The sequence below is a fragment of the Crinia signifera genome, chromosome 5 (genome assembly GCF_055691185.1).
Source record: "Crinia signifera chromosome 5, ASM5569118v1, whole genome shotgun sequence".
Lineage (NCBI taxonomy): Eukaryota > Metazoa > Chordata > Amphibia > Anura > Myobatrachidae > Crinia > Crinia signifera.
In genome coordinates this window covers 100,227,924-100,246,866 of record NC_139221.1, presented here as the reverse complement: position 1 = coordinate 100,246,866, position 18,943 = coordinate 100,227,924, and the positions used below count along the sequence as shown (strand labels likewise).

Below are 18,943 nucleotides of genomic sequence, written 5' to 3'. Positions count from 1 at the left end.
TAAAATGTTAAATAGTTATGATACACTTATTATCCCATATACATTGTTTTTAAACAAACTAATGTTACCTTAATAGTTTCATTTTTTATTTACATTTTTACATTATAGCAAGCACTTTTAAGTGAAAGGGGTGCAAATTGGGTGGTGCAAAGAGGGCAAATCTGGTTTCCGCTGCCAGTGTTTAAATACTGCTTTCACAACAATTTGCGCCCTTCGCTCACAATTGAATTCCCCCCCTACGTTTATCAGATGGGTCCAAGTTTTTCGGTTTGTGACAGTGTATAGGACCCTATAGATACAGTAAATATATGCACCCTACAAAAGGAACATGTAATAATCCTATTTCACAATATGGTTTCCATCAGCAGGGTAGTCTGGCTATGAGTGACATGTGTATAGGAGATATAGGGAAGTAATTTGTTAGGAGACATTGCAGCCTAATTGCCCTGTGCTTGAAGGAACATATTTCTCATTGTTTCTTTAGTATAATGCAGTAGGAAAGTGCTGGGTGATGTCACTGTCTATGGCACACTGTAATAGTAAGGCTTGTGAGTAAATGGAAGAGGGTCGTATTTCCTTAAGTCTATGAAAGAAGGTTCTGTTATGTACCTGTATTTTGCTGATGTCTAAAGCAGCATTTAACTGGCTGCCTGTGAAGTATCAGACACTAGATCAGGGTGAAGCCCTGACAGTAGCACTATGGACAGACAGTGTTTCTGCAGCCTGATAGCTGGGTGCCCAGGAATACATACACCCTCCTATTTAGGGCCCCACACAAGCTGTCCCTTTGATGTTGAGGTTTACACCTCCAGACATGAAAGGCTTCTCCAGCAGCTGCCTTCCCATGGCTGATTTGTATCACCTTGTGAGGGAAATGAGCCTTTCACGTGGGAAGGGGAGGGACTTCCAGGGAGCAGCAGTCCATTGCTCCTGGGCACCGTACAATGTACAGTAAGCTTCCAAACTTCCCCTCGCACCCCACCCCTCCCTTACCGAACAGTTCCTGCATCACTGTGCTTATTAACTCCTTCCTTCCCAGCGGCACTGTGCACTTTATTTGGGAGGGGAAGACAGGTTTCCCCTAGAAACAAGACGCTTGTTATACCCAGAGGACAGAAGTATTAAAGAAGTAGATCTTTTGTTGTCAATGCATTACTTATTACTTACCTTGGGTAATGGGATCAGTTTAGCTGCTAGGTAATCTGCACTGACTGTTTATTGGATTGCTGTGCCCCGGGCGTTTGCTTTGTACTCAGCAACCTCCTGTGTGATTTAGGGGAAATAAACAAGTGTCTATGCAGATTAGTGATGGAAGTGAGAGTGAGCCAGAAGTTTGCTGTGTATGGAGGAGGCAGGCTGGGCATGTTAGGTGGGACCGCATGCTGCTGCTAGCTGCTGCTGATAGTGGGAGGCTGCAGCAGACACAGCTCAACTTTCTTCCTGTTTCATTTTAGTGACGGTGCAGAAGATCAGCTCCGGGGGATTTGGCTGCTTCTTTATCTGCTGCTTTCCCCCTCTTCACTTCCCTTCCTGAGGGTTTTGGAAAGAAAGGGGTGGGAGGGACGCAGGCAGGGACCAGCAAGGCTGTGTCAGTTTTGCATTGGGAGACCCGCCTAATTATTTGTTTCGATTGCATAGTGCTGCTGTCCCTTTCCTGTGCAGCAGCAGCAGCAGCAGCAGTGGGTGTAAGCCGGCCTGTGCGTGCAGGGACAAGGGCAGCAGGACATGGGCCTAGTCAGGGGGTAAAGTGCAGACATAATGAGCTTACTGCGTGTCAGAGCAGGGCTGAGGCTGCTGCAGTGCACACGATCGGGGTCACTCATCTGTCCTTCCCGGCCTATCGTGGACATGTCTTACTCCCACCACTTTGTGGATTTCCAAGGCTCCAGCATCCCCGCCACCATGAAAAAGCTGATGGTCACCCAGCTGAGCCCTGACTTCAGGAAGGCTGTTACTCTAATGCAGAGTGTACCAGTGCCAGTTCCAGGGGATGGCGACCTCCTCATCAGGAACCGGTAAGCAAGTTCCATTCCCAGTATTTATGTACAGCACCAGTGCACCTACTGTAGCTGGTATAATACATAGCCCATCCTCCAGTGCCCCTACAGTAGCTCTATACTACATATCCCGTCCTCCAATGCTCCTACTGTAGCATCCCATCCTGCAGTAGCTGGTATACTACACATCCCAGCCTCCAGTGCACCTAACTGGTATACTACATAGCCCTGCCTCCAGTAATTGTATACACATGCCAGCCTCCAGTGCACCTTACTGGTATACTACCTAGCTCATCCTCCAGTGCTGCTTCAGTAGCTGTATACTACATATCCCATCCTCCAATGCTCCTACAGTAGCTGTTATACAACATAACCCATCCTACAGTGTACCTACAGTAGCTCTATAATATATCCCATCCTACAGTAGCTGGTATACTATATAGCGCATCCACCAGTAACTGTATACTACACATCCCAGCATCCAGTACACCTAACTGGTATACTACATAGCCCATGCTCCAGTGCACCTACACAGTAGCTGTATACTACATATCCCAGCCTCCACTGCACCTACAGGATCTGTATACTACATATCCCATCCTCCAATGCTCTTACAGTAGCTGGTATACAACAGAATCCATTCTACAATGTACCTACAATAGCTGTATAATATACATCCCATTTTACAGTAGCTGGTACACTACATAGTCCATCCTCCAGTAACTGTATACAACACATCCCAGCCTCCAGTACATCTAGCTGGTATACTACATATCCCATCCTCCAGTGCACCTATAGTAGCTGTATGCTACGTAGCCCACCCTCCAGTGCACCTATAGTAGCCCATCTCCAGTGTACCTACAGTAACTGGTATACTACACATCTCAGCCTCCAGTGCACCGAGCTGGCGTACCTCACATCTCAGCCTCCAGTGCACCGAGCTGGCGTACCTCACATCTCAGCCTCCAGTGCACCGAACTGGCGTACCTCACATCTCAGCCTCCAGTGCACCGAGCTGGCGTACCTCACATCTCAGCCTCCAGTGCACCGAGCTGGCGTACCTCACATCTCAGCCTCCAGTGCACCTAGCTGGAGTACCTCACATCTCAGCCTCCAGTGCACCTAGCTGGCGTACCTCACATCTCAGCCTCCAGTGCACCTAGCTGGCGTACCTCACATCTCAGCCTCCAGTGCACCCAGCTGGTGTACCTCACATCTCAGCCTCCAGTGCACCTAGCTGGCGTACTACACATCTCAGCCTCCAGAGCACCTAGCTGGCGTACCTCACATCTCAGCCTCCAGTGCACCTAGCTGGTGTACCTCACATCTCAGCCTCCAGTGCACCTAGCTGGCGTACCTCACATCTCAGCCTCCAGTGCACCTAGCTGGCGTACCTCACATCTCAGCCTCCAGAGCACCTAGCTGGCATACCTCACATCTCAGCCTCCAGTGCACCTAGCTGGCGTACCTCACATCTCAGCCTCCAGTGCACCTAGCTGGCGTACCTCACATCTCAGCCTCCAGTGCACCTAGCTGGCGTACCTCACATCTCAGCCTCCAGTGCACCTAGCTGGCATACCTCACATCTCAGCCTCCAGTGCACCTAGCTGGCGTACTACACATCCCAGGCCCCAGTGCACATGGTTTGTGTACTACACATCCCAGCTCCCAGTGCACAATGATTAGGGTACTACACATCCCAACCTCCAGTGCAGAATGGATTAGCAGACACACCCCCACCAGCAGATCTGTGGAATAGCAGAGTTAATGATCACATTTAACATCCTGGTTTATTATGTGGCATTTTGTTTTCTATTTGTATTTTGCCTGTTTTGTACTTCCACATGTACTACAACCCCTACCATCTACAAGAAGCATTGGGCCACTTGTTCTTTTTTTACTCCCAAGCATAATAATAATCAGCCTGACAGCCAGCAAGCTAAGTGGCGGTCATTCACTCTTTTGCAACTATATAGTGTAAATATATAGCATAAACATAATTTCTCTTCCACTCCAGCACATTCAACCTTTTTTGCATCCCTCCCAGGTCAGCTTCTTTCTGTTACTTCCTGTGATCCCAAAATAAGTTGCACCAGCTGCCATCTGGCGACTGTTAATTTTATTTTACCATCATTCTTTTCAGCGCCCTGCCAGATTCTGCCTGCACAGACACACGCATGCCCTGACACTGCTGTATCCCTCTGCTTCTGCCAAATGACAAGGCACTTTCTCTTACCTGGCTTTCAGGAATAGTATACGTGGTGGGAGGGAGGGGTGTGTTGCATGCTGGCAGCACATGAGATGCAAAGCAGCTGGGCTGTTAAACCAAGGAAGGGTCCAGAGAGTGAGGCTTCTCATCCATTAAAGATCCCCAGTCTGAGAAGTGTTTGTTCTGCACGTCACTAACCTTTAGGAAGCACTGAATCAACAGGAAGGGAAATCACTCCTTGCACTCCACAGTTCTTGTCTCCTAACCATCTCCTCTATCATCCTGATCATCTCTACCTTTACCCCAGGGAAATGCATCCTACAGGCAGAGGAGCAAAAATAATCAGCATACTGGAGCACAGCAATGATCAATGTTTTTTGTTGTTGTTGTTGTTATTGACGGATTTAAAAAATGTTCACAGTTCGTTGCATTTATATATATTTTTTTTATGTAGCATTCAGTCTTTCCTAATTTAAAAAAAGTAGTTAACCCTTTCTTTATATGCAGGGAACTATGTCAAATTAGGTTAGCTGTAAAAAAAACTGTATATATATTCTGCAAACTACTTATAATGATTTAAATCTAGATCTACTGGATCTCTTTACATTGTGACCTCATCATTCGAGCAACGTTCAGACCTCTGGAATGGAAGAGGGGAGGGTTATTTGTGCACATGATGTGGCAGGGATTACATTTAACAGCGGTATATATTTTTTCCTGTCTACAAATAATTCTGAACCGTGTTACTCACTTTTGCTGATGGTACAACAAATAATACCATACTCCTAAAAAGGTTTTCTATAGGAGACCCTTCTGAAATCCTATGCAGCGTATAATATTAACACTGCTTAACTTTTCCTTTTTCACAATTAACCCTGTGTCTTTGTGCAAAAAGTTTGGCTGCACCTCTCCCCATGTTGATGTGCAGAAGACAGTTGCAATAGATTTGTGGCCCTAGAGTTTAATTGGGTGAATTGCTCATTTTATACTATACCCCTCAGTTCTACACGCACACATACACACGTCTATGCATGATTTTTTACCGTACAATTCTTCACACTGAATGTTAAATACGCCCAATTTCGTGAACCGAAAACTAGCAATGTGGGTGTGGCAAGGTGTTTTTTTTTTATTTTTTTATTGCCACCTTTACTAAATGATTTGTGAAGGAGTTTTGCCGTATTTTGTGAGTCTGCAGTAACCACACAGCTGCTATAACTGTAAATATTTCAAATGAACCTAATTTAACCCCAGGACTTGTCCCTCTCACTAAAAAGAAGAGCACATGACTGACCTTGAAATTTAAACACATCCTGTTTTATGGTTTTTTTCCCCCCTTCTAAACAAGTTCATTGCAGGCTTTATAATGCTGTGTCTTTTTTGTGTGTTCTTTATTTGTTTATTTCCCTCCCTGGGCTTGAAATGGCATGCATCGAATACCTCGTATATTTTTAGCAAGCCATTTTGATATAACAATTGTTCATGGAATGATATATTTACATATATAAAAAAAGATTCATATTGATATTCCAGAAAATATTGTAGTACAGACAACTGCCATGAATTTTTTTTTTTACAGTGTTTTAAAAATGTATGTACAGTATGTATATGTTGGTGTGTCTGTATATATAGATATATAATGTGTGTGTGTGTGTGTGTGTGTGTATATATATATATGTGTATATATATATATATATATATATATATATATATATATATATATATATATATATATATATATATATATATATATATATATGTATGTGTGTGTGTAGATATAGATATATATATATATCTATATATAGATATATAGATATCTATATAGATATATAGAGATATATATATATATATATAGAGATATATATATATATATATATAGATATATATCTATAGATATTTATAGATATATATAGATATATATAGATATATATAGATATATATAGATATATATAGATATATATAGATATATATATATATATATATCTATATATATATATATAGATATATATATATATATATATAGATATAGATATAGATATAGATATAGATAGATATATATATATATATATAGATATAGATATCTTTTAACCATAGAACACAAACATCATTTTGGCAGGCAGTAATTTAAAGTTTGGGTATTTTATTACCCCTCTATATGTTCTAGGTTAGTTACGAAGAAATTAAATATTGCATTTACAGTTAGTTCAGCCATTATTATTTCAATTATCTTTATTTAAACATGTTGCCTGTCCAATATTTTATTTATGCACAAAATCTGTTATACTTACAACACTACTTCTTTTTTTGGCAAATTATTACCTACAATTGTTAGTATTGTTCTTTTACAATGCAGATTCTATTGCCCAAGGTTTTATCATTGTTGAGTAGACCTATCTGGTATTGCATCTGTTCTACAAAATTTCTACAAGTATGATTATTTCTTTAAAAATAGAAAATATTACTAATGTATTTGTTTATCAAATAATGAAGTGTCACAGTGTTCTTTTGAATAGAATTGTGAGAGATAATTGATGAATAAGGAGCGCTTCAGAATGAAATGATTATATGATTACACAGTTTAACAACTGTGTTTTTTTTGTTTGTTTTTTTCTTCTTTTCCTTGAAAATGTGTTAACAATTTAAATCAAGTATGCACGTATTATTGTGTACGGATAACGAGTGCCAGCCAATTAATACTTCCTTATAATTTTTTTTCTTCAAGGCACATTAAGAAATCTCTTCAGTAATTGTGAAAATGTTTACTGAAAGTACTTTGCAAATTTATTCCCCACACATTTTTGATAGACACACAGCTTACAAGATAAATACAAATATTACAGATTTGTGTGTTATATTTCTTTAAATTAAAATTTGTTATTGTTGGAAATTGTAAGTAATTCACGTGGTTATATAAAATGTACACAAGCGTTTCTTGGCAAGTATGCAGTGTGCTAATTATTAGAAGTGGTGTTTCATTTTTTTATTTTTATTTTGCAGGTAATTGTTCTAGTTGTTCTATTGCGGATCATTACTGGAACCCTGTGCAATAGCTCTGGTAGTTTCAGAGAAAGTCATCTGGCACAATAGATCTTGCTTGCTTGCAGATCTGGATATACTTTGCAGTACTGGTCTGCAGTGTGTCTGATTTAATGGAACCCCTTTAACTACTGCAATTGGAAGTGATGGAGAAATTTACTTAGGCTTAACCATACCCCCAACAAAACCTTAGGGCAACCACAAACACATGACCTGTTCTATCCGTCAACTGGTAGCTACCTGAAGTTATTCCTGTCTGATTCCAATAATCATCATTTCGCCTGTTTTCACACTATGCTTTTGACCCATGAAGGAGAGGAATTTCTTGCACACAACTTTCATATGATGTAGACAGGTCTTGATTGTATTTGGCCCCAGTACTTTTATTTGTATGTTACATTTACTAGATTCAATCCCTTCTATCCAGCTATACATATATTTGTTTTGATGCAGGTCTACTTTGTTTAAATGTAAAGAAAAAAAAGTGTGCCTGACAGATTATGTATTATGCAGAGTTCTTGTTCTCCTCTGTCTGAGCCAGAGCTGGTTAATATTGTGCTACTGTCTGTCTACTCTACAGCATAGCCGTTTCTTTATCCCTATTTTTTTAAATTATATATATTTTTTAAACAGCCAATGTCAGTTTGTTTTATTTCCCCCATTTATTGACAACTGTTATTTCAGATTCAATTACGAATTCAGAACAAATGCTCTCTTAATTGCTTTTGTATTTTTCCTCCCAACACCCTGGCTTTATACATAATAGACATTGGAGAGAGGTAATATTGTGAGAGATGTAGTACCAACCAATCAGCTTATAATTTACATTTTTCAAACACAGCCTGCAACATGTAGGGCAGAAACTGATTGGCTGGTACTTTTATAAAAAAAAAAAAAAAAAAAATGAATCTCTCGCTGAGCTTTAATAATTACCCCCTAAATATGTCTTTTTAGGGGGTATTTGTACATGTTCGTGACCTATCAGTGAGGGAAACTTTGATTTATTGTTATTTCCCTGCAATTAACCCACTTTATAGTTGGAGGTGCCTGCAGCTTGTTTGCTGACACTTCAAACACTCTAGGGGTTAATCTGCTGTGCCCCCTAACTCTCCTCCCTCCACCAGATTCCTCCTCTTCTTCTTTTTATAAGGGCTGTGTGGGGCTGGCTGTTTCCCTCTGGTCACTCACTCCACGTTATGACTGTAGTAAGTAGAGATGTGTCCAGTCAAGAATTCTCGCAAGATTGCTTTGTTGGTGAAGCAGCTCAGACAATGAAGGGTTAATATAGATATACAATCTTCTCCTTGTATCCAGAAACCCACTAACTAGGCTGTAGGCAAGTTTAAGTATAAAATATTTTAGTCCAAGGAAAACCATATTTCCTCCACTTGCAGCCCCCTTTAAGCTGACAACTTTGCAACTTTAATGCATAATACCAAAATGCAGGAATATATACTGTGTGCTGATGAAAATATATATTGGGATGGAAACTATCACAAATGTAATATTAGCTGTACTTTTAATCTTGTGTGTGTATATGTATGTATGTATATGTATGTATATATGTGTGTGTGTGTGTATATATATATATTTTTTTTTTTTTGGGGGGGTTTATTTAGCCATCTGTGCAAATTAAGGATATATTACAGGTTCAGCCTGTGGTGTGGTGTGGTACTTCAGGTATTTATTAAAAGAACTGTTAAAGTAGTATATTACCTCATTTTGATCCTTCAACCATGTATATTGTCAAGGCACGTTGTCACTGATACCCCTGCTTCAAGCCGGGTGCGACCCGGCGTTTGCTCCATTTACACCCGCCGCTTGGAGATAACATCATCTCCAAGCGCCGATTGCCACCGCCGGGTCCCGTACCCATACCGCTGCGCTGAGGCAAGCCCAGCACTAAGGTAAGGCTGCCCCCAGCCCCCGTGCACCCCCCCCCCCCCCCCCAGCCATCGTCCGGGAGGTGAATGGGTGCCGCACACAGGCATCCATTCACCTCCTCCTCCGCTGCTGATGTCTGCAGAGTATAGCAGACAGCAGCGCAGCCTGTGTGTGCCCCCCGTCCAACCTGTGGACGCTGCAGTCCGCAGGTTGCACATCCCCCATTGATGTAAATGGGACCTGGGTTGGATGACCCGGCGTACCCATTTACACCGCCCTCTACACAGGTCCTGGCAGTGTTCTACCCGGGTCAGGACCTGGTTAAAAGTCCTGTGTAAAGGGACACGGCGTGTCCCATTTACACCGCCGCTGACCTGGGTCTGACCCGCCAAAGACCCGGAGTTTTGCGGCAGTGTAAAAGGGGTATAAATGAGAGCGGTGAACAAAGGTCCAGAACCTCCAATAAAAATGTGAGGGCAAATGTACAGTATTAATATGTTCATTTTCTCAGCGCTAAGATACATCCTCCTGATCACAGTGATACAGAATGTCTTGGGGCTAAAATGTTATTAAATTGAGAGTAACCGGAGAGGTGTTAGCTTTCCGCTGCTAATGTCACTACACCAGCAATCTCTGTGATGCAATACAGCATGGTTCCTGATAGGCGCATTGTTTATGCGTGTGCACCAGAGGCAGCGGCAGGTCTGGTAAATAGTATTACGTGCCATACTCCTATATAATTAGGAGACAAGCGGACAATGCTGTCAGCATAGCTTTCCATTGCTTGGTAAGTTCCCACTACAACTCACTTATGGCGGTGGAGTTATTAACAGAGGCCACTATTTGATTAAAAAGGGTGACCTATTTGTCCATACCTGGACAATATCCCATAGTTATCCCAACTAATAGGGCATCGCCTGACTAGATTTATATACATTTATTTATAAATCGAAATCATCGCCAGTGTTCTCTCACCAGGGATTACTGGCCATGCCAGATTGCTTAGCACACATCGCTGGTGTATCGCTGTGTGCTGAGCGATATGTACGACACCGAATCGCTCAGCATGGAAGCACAGGGCAATAATCTTACAGTACTTGCTGTTTTACAAAGGACCTTTACCTATGGCCAATGACTGGAACTGTTTTAGTTGAACTGTCAACGGCCTGTATCCAATTAGTCCAAAAAAAAAATTTTTTTATTTGCCCTTTTTTATATCAGTGTCCAGTCAGGGCCCCTGTTTCTGCAGGCCCCAAAAAATCTTATCTACCAAAAAAAGATTTGCGATCCACCGCAGACCAATATTTTTTTTCTTAACCTATGGCACCTTTTGTTACACTTCAAGAACTTTATCTTATGGGCACCTTAATATATTTTACTGTGTACGTATAATGTCCTGTAATGGACAATGTTTTCAAAGCTCATAATCGACCAGTTACCGAACTCTCATTTTTCAGGAGTTTTATCCTTTCAGTGCTAAACCAGGTATTGCAATATATCAGAAACAAGAGAATAACTTTTTATTTTTTGGTAGCCTACCCATACATTCCAAGGGGTTTATTTATTAAAATGTGGGTTTACATAAAGGAGAGGTGTTGGCCATAGCAAATAAAACAATTCAAGCTGTCATTTTCTATAATTCAGTAATAGAATTGGAATGATATTTGTTACAATTTTTGGTACTTGTGTATTATCTGGGCGACGGATTTTTTCATTGCACGCCACTACTTAAGGCATGCGATGCGATTTTTCATTGTAAAGACCAGATTTTTAATTGTATAGTCACCCATTGGTGATACCCCCACTATCCAACTACACATGGAGTTGATTATATATAGTGTGGTGAGCGCAGCGAGCCCCGTGAGGGGAAGCGGATTGCTTTACATGTGTTCTGCGTCCCCTCGCGGGGCTCGCCACGCTTTGGGCTCGCTGCGCTCGCCACACTATATAAAATCAACTCCATGCGTAGTTCGATAGTGGGGGAATGATATCACCCATGGGTGACTATACAATTAAAAATCGGGTCTTTACAATGAAAAATCTCATCGCATGATTGTATGCCACTATATTGCATGCAATGCGATACAATGAAAAAATCGGGCACCCAGATCTTACACAAGTACCCAATTTTTTTTGTTTCAATTTAATAGAATTTTTAAATAAATCAAATTTATAGTATTAAAAAAAAAAAACGGTACTTGTGAAGTTTCACGGTGGCATGCTACGTTGTCAGCGTAGCCCAACGGCACCCTAGCGTAGTTTTCGTAGTGTCCCAGCAGCAGCCCTGCATAGTGTCCCCATCAGGCAGTGTAGTGACCATGCTGACCCTGCGAGCTCTCCGGCGTCCCTGGCAAGCCTAGCGAGCGTCTCTCACACAGCACCGGTAACCGCCAGATCCACTGCGCTGGCGGAAAGGCGATCATGTGGGTGCCGTAGAAGAGGCTCTCTATCTGCCTGAGACACACAAGCATCTCAGTAATTCGTGCGGCAAGGTACGGCAACCCTGCCCGTGTCCACTTCAGGGAGACAGTCAGGTTTAGGGGTTCGATGGTGCATGCGTCTCGTGCACAAAGGTGCGCAAGTGTGTCTCAAGCACAATAAAGGACGCGTTTGCCAGTGCTCTATATTACATACTGGCAAATGCCTCCATTTCAAACCCCCACTATTCATGTCAGCCCGAAACATGGCGAGCGGACGCTGTACACATCCTCCCGACCTGTTTATACCCCCACTATACAAGTCGGCATGGAGATAATTTTCTAAAGTGAGGCGAGTGCAGTGAGGGGACGCGTAAAATGAGCCTGAAGCAAAGGGAGGGGACGTGGAATACACGTCAAGTAATCCGCGTCCGCTCGCCATACTTTATAAAAACAACTCCACACCGACGTGGATAGTGGGGGTAAGAACAGGTTGGGAGGACGTGTACGCTCGCCACGCTTAGGGCTGACGTGGATAGTGGGGGTATTTCAGAAACACATTAACACCTGTCATGTCAGGCAGATTAAAAATAGTCAATGTTTCCCTCAGAATGTAATAAGCGCTGACACAATGCTGACTGACTACGCTAACTGCGTAACGCTGACTGACTACGCTAACTGCATGAGCTCCGGTTAGGTGCGAACGTGCACACAGTTGCAGACACAAGCTGGCTGCGGGAACACAACCCTGATGCTGACAGGGACGCTGGCTGCGATGCTGACAGGGACACTACGCTGACTATGTAACTGCTGCTGTGAAGCTATACAAGTATCAAAAAAACCATTCAGATGAAGCATCTCTTCTCCTTTTAATAATGTGTTAAATGTCATACCCCTTTCATATTGCCTCTAAAACCCAGGTTGTTGCTGTCTGGTCACCTGGGCCGAGGTGCGATGTGAAAGCACCAAACCTAATTTACCAGGTCAACCAACTCAGCAATTTGACCTGGCATAAAGAAGGTTTAAACCCGGGTCGCTCTGTATAATGGCCGACCCAGGTTTAATGTGAAAGGATCGGATTTGAGTCGGAGATGGCACCAACCTGAAGGCTAGAAAGCACACATGCCATTGGTAAGGTAGTACATAAATGTGTTTAATAGATATCACGTAGGGCATGCATGTCCATTTATAGAATATGTGGCCCATGTGAAGTCTACCTCTGAGCCCCCTCCACCCTCAGGTGTAGTGTAGTCTATTGTACATGTCTCCTGGGAAATGGTGCAGCGCATATTTTCATGGGTGTGGTATGCCAGGCTCAGTAGCTCACTGCGCTCGGTCCAGGTTCTATCCTCCCTCTATGGGTCTTGTGGACCCCCCACTAGGGAAACTAGTATCAATCTGGCAGGAACCCGACTGTCAGCATTTACTAGTCGGGATTCCGATGTTGGAGAAACGACCGTCAGAATTATGTCAGAGTGTCATCTATTACCCATTTTCCCAGCAGTTTTTCGATCATCTGGAAAATGGTTGTGCCATTTTTCAGTTGATTTCTGCAGTGCTGGAGTGGACAACACAGGACTCTAAAGAGATGAGTATTGAAGAATTGGGGGCAGGCTGCGCAGTGTGGGCCCCCCTGTACCCATTTTAGATACGCCACTGGTGTGGATTATTAAAGTTAAAAAAAAAAATCTGAACATGAAACTTTTTTATAAGTTTAAGAATGTGGAATCATCTATATACATAGTTGTCCTTAGTATCAATCAAAGCTAGAGTTTAGCAATCATTTTAGTTCTTACTGTAATTATTTAAAAAAAAAATGACTTAATGTTATTGTCTGCAGCAGATACTTCAATGATGGCTTCCTCATTATCATTTGCGCTTTGCATAACTTCAAAGCGCTTGTTAAATTGGCTGTTGTGTTCTTTTTCAGAGGCGTTGTCCCGAGTGTTTGCATACATAGATTGCTTTGAGGTGTGTACGCCTGTCAAATATTGGCCCTCCATAGCTTTCTTTTAATTATGGATGACGATGATACATAATCTGCACATTTGCCTTACTACATTACTTCTTACAGTCATTCAGTAATAGTATTACACTTCTCTTAACAAAGTGATGTTTTCTGAGTACATTTGCCATTTTTACTTTTTAGATACTGGTTCATGATACAGAGGTATTCTCATCATCTAAAGGTTCCTAGCATATTGTGATCTTTATTTTCTGTATACTGTGATTAGTCACTGGAACATAACATTTTAAGTGACTCTCTATAGTGCCGCCATATTACATATAGTGCTTTCCATAGAATTATTATTATTTTATTTTTTTTTCACTTCCCATCAGCATTTATAGTCTAAAACAGTGGTGTCAAACTCATGGTCCTCCACCTGTTGTGGAACTACATGTCCCAACATGCCCTGCCACAGTTTTAGCAATCTATTATATAAAATCTGTGGCAAAGCATGCTGGTGCATGTAGTTTCACAGCATGTAACAGCTAGAGGGCCATGAGTTTGACACCACTGCTCTAAAACATGCCTCGAACGTTGAGACCCAAAGGAATCAAAATGCAGTGCATTTGTATTTGTACACTGGTTATCTTATGACGAGTGCAGCAAAAAGTGTGATTCACCACTAAGTTCACCAGAGGTGACAGACAGAGAGCGACAGTCGCTACTGTAAAAAAAAAAAACACATTCAGCGTTCGACCAGCATCTTAAAGCTCTGTCAAACTCGAACTGTATTATATCCCATCGATTGTGTAAGAATTTGATGTAACATTAGAAAGCAAATATTTCCTAATAATTTAGCCAGTCTGTATTTTGCCCTCTTGATGATATGCATATGTTATGAAACAGGTTTTAATAAAAGGTCCTCACTGAATGAAGAGGTGATTGTACCCATAGCAACCAATCAAATTCTGCCTATCATTTCTATTGCATACTAGAAAATAATAAACAGAATCTGATTATTTGCGGATTGGGCAACATCACCTCTTAATTTTTTTAGATTCTTTAGTAAATTTACACCTGATGGGGTGTATTCAGTTAGCTCCCTTTTTTCCCTAGGTACAAAATTTTTGGAAAACTCCCACAATTTTGCCAGAAAAAGGGAAAAAACGTGTGTTCGCCGATGCACGTGTTTTTTTCACCTAGGGGAAAAACCTGCACTTTAATGAATAGGACGTGTTATTTATTTATGTATTAAGTTTCTTATATAGCGCATACATATTCCACAGCGCTTTACAGAGAATATTTGAACATTCACTCACTGGCCCAGTGGAGCTTACAATCTAAGTTCCCTACCACATGTACATGCACACAGACATTATAAGGTTAACTTGTGGGGAGCCAATTAGCCTATCAGTATTTGGAGAGGAAAACGGATTAACTAGTGGAAACCCACGCAAGCATGGGGAGAATATATCAAACCCATGACCTCAATGCTGTGAGATAGTAATGCTTATCGTTAAATATGACATTATTATCAAAGTTGTAATTAAAAATGTTAAAAAGAATTTCTTTGCCATTCCTCCAGGGTTATGGTTAGGCAGTATAGCAGGGAGGGGATAGGGTCAGGCTGTGGACGGGAGAGGAAGCTTTAGGCTGCATGCAGGGAGGGGTATATGGTTTGGTCACTTACGGAATCCCTGTTGGATGCCAGGGCCGGTATTTTGACTGCCGACATACCCACTGCCGGGATGTCTTGCGTATCCCGTCCAACAGTACGGGGCAATCATTGCTTAAAATATGTCACTGCATATTGAGCCCCCTCCTTTGCACTAGAAATACATTTAGAGAGCTGTTACTGGGATTCACATAAGCTCCTACCAGAATTATTTTGTGGTTGCAAGAATAACACACACACACATTTCGGGGGTCGGATGATGCTGTGTCAAAAAATTCAGTTAACTGTCTTAGACATAGACACAAGTGTCTATTTACCTATTATTATAACACGTTAATGCATCAATTTGACTGAGGAAGTAAATGTGTTACTAATTGATTTATCAAAGCCAAAATATGATACAGTGCTTGCCATCTTGCATTGGATTTGCCTTATTTTTGATTAAAAAAAATTATGTTTGGGCACAATAAAAAATATACTCTATTGTGCATAGTTTTCTGGGACTTAAAAATATGTGTGGTGGATGGCTACATGGAAATCAACCAGCCTGCAAAATGTAGTATGAAGTTAATATCTTCCCGTCTTTATAGGGGTTATAGTTTTATTTATATTCAGGTTTCCTTATGACCAAACACACACCATTTTCAGTTCCAAGTTTTTAAAATACATACTACAGTATACCTTTTCTTTTTTCTTCATTGGCTTCATCTGCTGAGATGGGGCTCTCCAAATCTCTGCATTGTTTTTATACAAGAATATACAATCTAGCGTTTAAACTTTAGGCTGCTCAGGACACCTCCAAAAGTAATGCTGGGTAAACAATATAAAATTTTACTCAATGATGGTAAAGACTAGAACGATTCAGGAAGACTACAGCAGTTCTAAAAACAGCCAATACTCTCAATCATTTAAGTGGTTCCAAACATTTCTTTTGATTCCAAATGATCTCTCTAGAATAGGGTTTCTGTACACTACACATTAGTCCGAGGCCCATACACACTGTACTCTCTAATCAACACCAAAACGATGGGGAATGTACACAGCTCATGCTATATCGGGAGCCGATCCAGTGGGTTTTAGACTGATTGGTATTCTCTGGTACTTCATACACCATGCACAATTAGCCATCCTATCTGATGGATATAGCCATATAGTGAAAGAATCACCTAGGGCTAGATGCACTAAGCTTCAAACGTGATGAACAGCCAGCCAATCAACTCCTACCTGCCATGTCACAGACTGTGTTTGAAAAATGTCAGGCAGGAGCTGATAGGTTGAACTCGATGGGCTAACGTCTTTTTTCAGCCTTAATTACTATGTATGTTACTATGATTGGTTGGTTGTTTATCACTCTCTGTTTTATCAAATTTGATGCTTAGTGCATTTGGTCCATAATGTGTACCCAGTTTTGGTAGTATTTGGCTATACGGTATGCATTCGCTTTTTTAAATGATAGAAAAATATTTAAATTTTTTTTTTTTTTTTTTAAACTAAAAGGTTATGAGATGCTTAACAATTTCCTATTTTGCTTCACTCTAGGTACATTGGTATCAATGCATCGGATATCAATTTTTCATCTGGTCGGTACGATCCATCTGTGAAGCCTCCATTTGACATTGGATTTGAAGGACTTGGTGAAATTGTAGCTTTGGGACTCAGTGCTAGTAAAAACTTTACAGTTGGACAACAAGTGGCGTATGTCAAAAGCAGTTCCTTCGCTGAGTATACAGTGGTACCGGCTGACATTGCTATACCAGTGCCCTTAGTAAGACCAGAGCTCTTAACTTTGCTTATTAGTGGCACGACAGCTTACATCAGTCTGAAACAGTTTGGGCAATTGTCTGATGGAAAGAAAGTTTTGGTGACTGCTGCAGCTGGTGGAACAGGACAGTTTGCTGTCCAACTCGCAAAGCATGCTAATTGCTATGTCATCGGGACATGCTCTTCTGAAGAGAAGGCAGGATTCTTAAAATCTATTGGCTGTGATCTTCCAATAAACTACAAATCTCAAAGTGTAGCTTCAGTTCTAAAGAAAAATTTTCCAGAGGGCGTAGACGTTGTGTATGAGTCTATTGGTGGAGAAATGTTTGATATGGCAGTGAACAGTTTGGCGACAAAAGGTCAGCTGATAATTATTGGCTTTATCTCTGGTTATCAGTCCCCTCAAGGTATTTTGCCTGTGAAAGCCGGTGCATTGCCTGCAGTTTTATTGCGCAAATCTGCCAGCGTTCATGGCTTTTTCTTGACGCATTATTTGTCCGAATACAAAGAAGCCATAACTGCTTTGGTGAAATTGTACCAAAGTGGAAAACTGGTTTGTGAAGTGGACAATGGAGAGCTATCTCCAGAAGGCAAGTTTACTGGCCTGGAGTCTGTTTTCCGGGCTGTAGATTATATGTACACAGGGAAAAACATAGGGAAAGTTGTAGTTGAATTACCTCACCTTGTGAACAGCAAGCTGTAAAAACAGAACAATGATATAAATCACAAGAGAAAAATGGTACTTTCTGGCGGAAATGTCTAAAACATGTTGTCACTAATGGATAGCTTATTAAAAAACAGAATCAAGGTGTTACTAAAATGTTTTCATATAAAAAGCATATTAATTTTTAAGGTGTCTCACCAATAACCTTCTCAGTACATAAATGAATTTATTATTTACAGTTTCTCCTATGAATGAGAAATATTAAATTTTTCAGCAATTAGATGCGTTCATATAGATCCAATGACTGCTGGGTTTACAATTAGACAAACTGAACTTGCATCATAGACTGTTATTTTCAATGCACTTATTTTACTGTATAATTAAAAAAATATATTTTGTTTACAAATGTAATAAGAGAAATGTTTAACGATAAATTTATATATTAATATGCTTATGAACATAGATGTTTAAACTATTTTTGCAAAGTTTGGTATTTTAATATTGAAACAATAAAGGACAATAATATAAATAAACACTCTTGGCTATAATACAGCACTATCCTTGTCTTCTAATTTAACTCTTATTTTCTGCCTTTGCTTTTTGGATGATAACTTTTTGTACATTTTATGAAAGCCTCTGTTTTTAAGAATTGTTATTGTCCCTCAATTTAAGATTGTCCAATAATACCTGTGTGTGGGTGTGTGTGGGTGTGTATATACTGTATGTATGTATATATACCCTTTTATTATTATTACATATTTTTTTTAACCGCATCCAAATTCAATTGGTAATATGTGTTTCTTCACAATACTTTGTTTCAATTGCATAACTTACCAAGCGGATAATTTTACTTTAGACATGAAACAATTGTCCAATTACTAGGAGAGAAGCAGGCATGTTCTCTTTGATCCTACCATGGAATAGGAACTCTGTATTTTATAACCAGACCCCAGTATGTTTTTAATTTGGAAAGTTTTGTTAATATTTTGATAACTTTTTAACCTGCGCCAAAGTTAATATTAATACAAAGCGAAATCTCTTATGGAAATTCTATACCCACCAGTTTTCAATTGATCTTTTCCGTATGATTCGCTTACTACATACCCCGATATAATTTTAGAATTGTGTTTGCCCTTTGTGGCAATAAATGTTTGCAGCTTTCATCACCCTACACCCCTTTTGAATCACAATCACATGTCTATTTTTACTTTCACCCCCCTTCCTCTCAGCAAGCCAAGACCCAGATATTCTTCACATTTAATTGTCCTGCTGGAATGTCGTAATGCCTTTTTAAATTAAGGTAGATCCCCACCAGGATATTTTTTAAACGAGCAGCCTGGCCAAGTATAACA

General features: G+C 40.6%; 2 protein-coding genes across 4 annotated transcripts in view; one reads left to right on the top strand and one right to left on the bottom strand.

The window, feature by feature from the left end:
- The window catches only part of TSHZ1 (teashirt zinc finger homeobox 1), a 90,612-nt gene extending 86,248 nt beyond the window's left edge, over positions 1-4,364 (bottom strand). Inside the window, exon 1 of one of the 3 annotated variants that reach the window (XM_083187751.1) lies at positions 4,234-4,364. The gene's annotated coding sequence lies outside the window, so the exon portion shown is untranslated. Of the gene's footprint in view, positions 1-609; positions 747-1,167; positions 2,076-4,233 lie in introns of those variants that run through there. The other 2 variants (XM_083187750.1, XM_083187752.1) reach the window with 2 other exon arrangements.
- On the top strand, positions 938-18,139 carry PTGR3 (prostaglandin reductase 3). The gene is made up of 2 exons (XM_083187753.1): positions 938-2,015; positions 16,706-18,139. Exons 1-2 carry the CDS (start codon positions 1,759-1,761, stop codon positions 17,628-17,630), a joined length of 1,182 nt encoding a protein of 393 aa, XP_083043879.1. The 5' UTR covers positions 938-1,758; the 3' UTR covers positions 17,631-18,139.
- Positions 18,140-18,943: the final 804 nt, after the last annotated feature.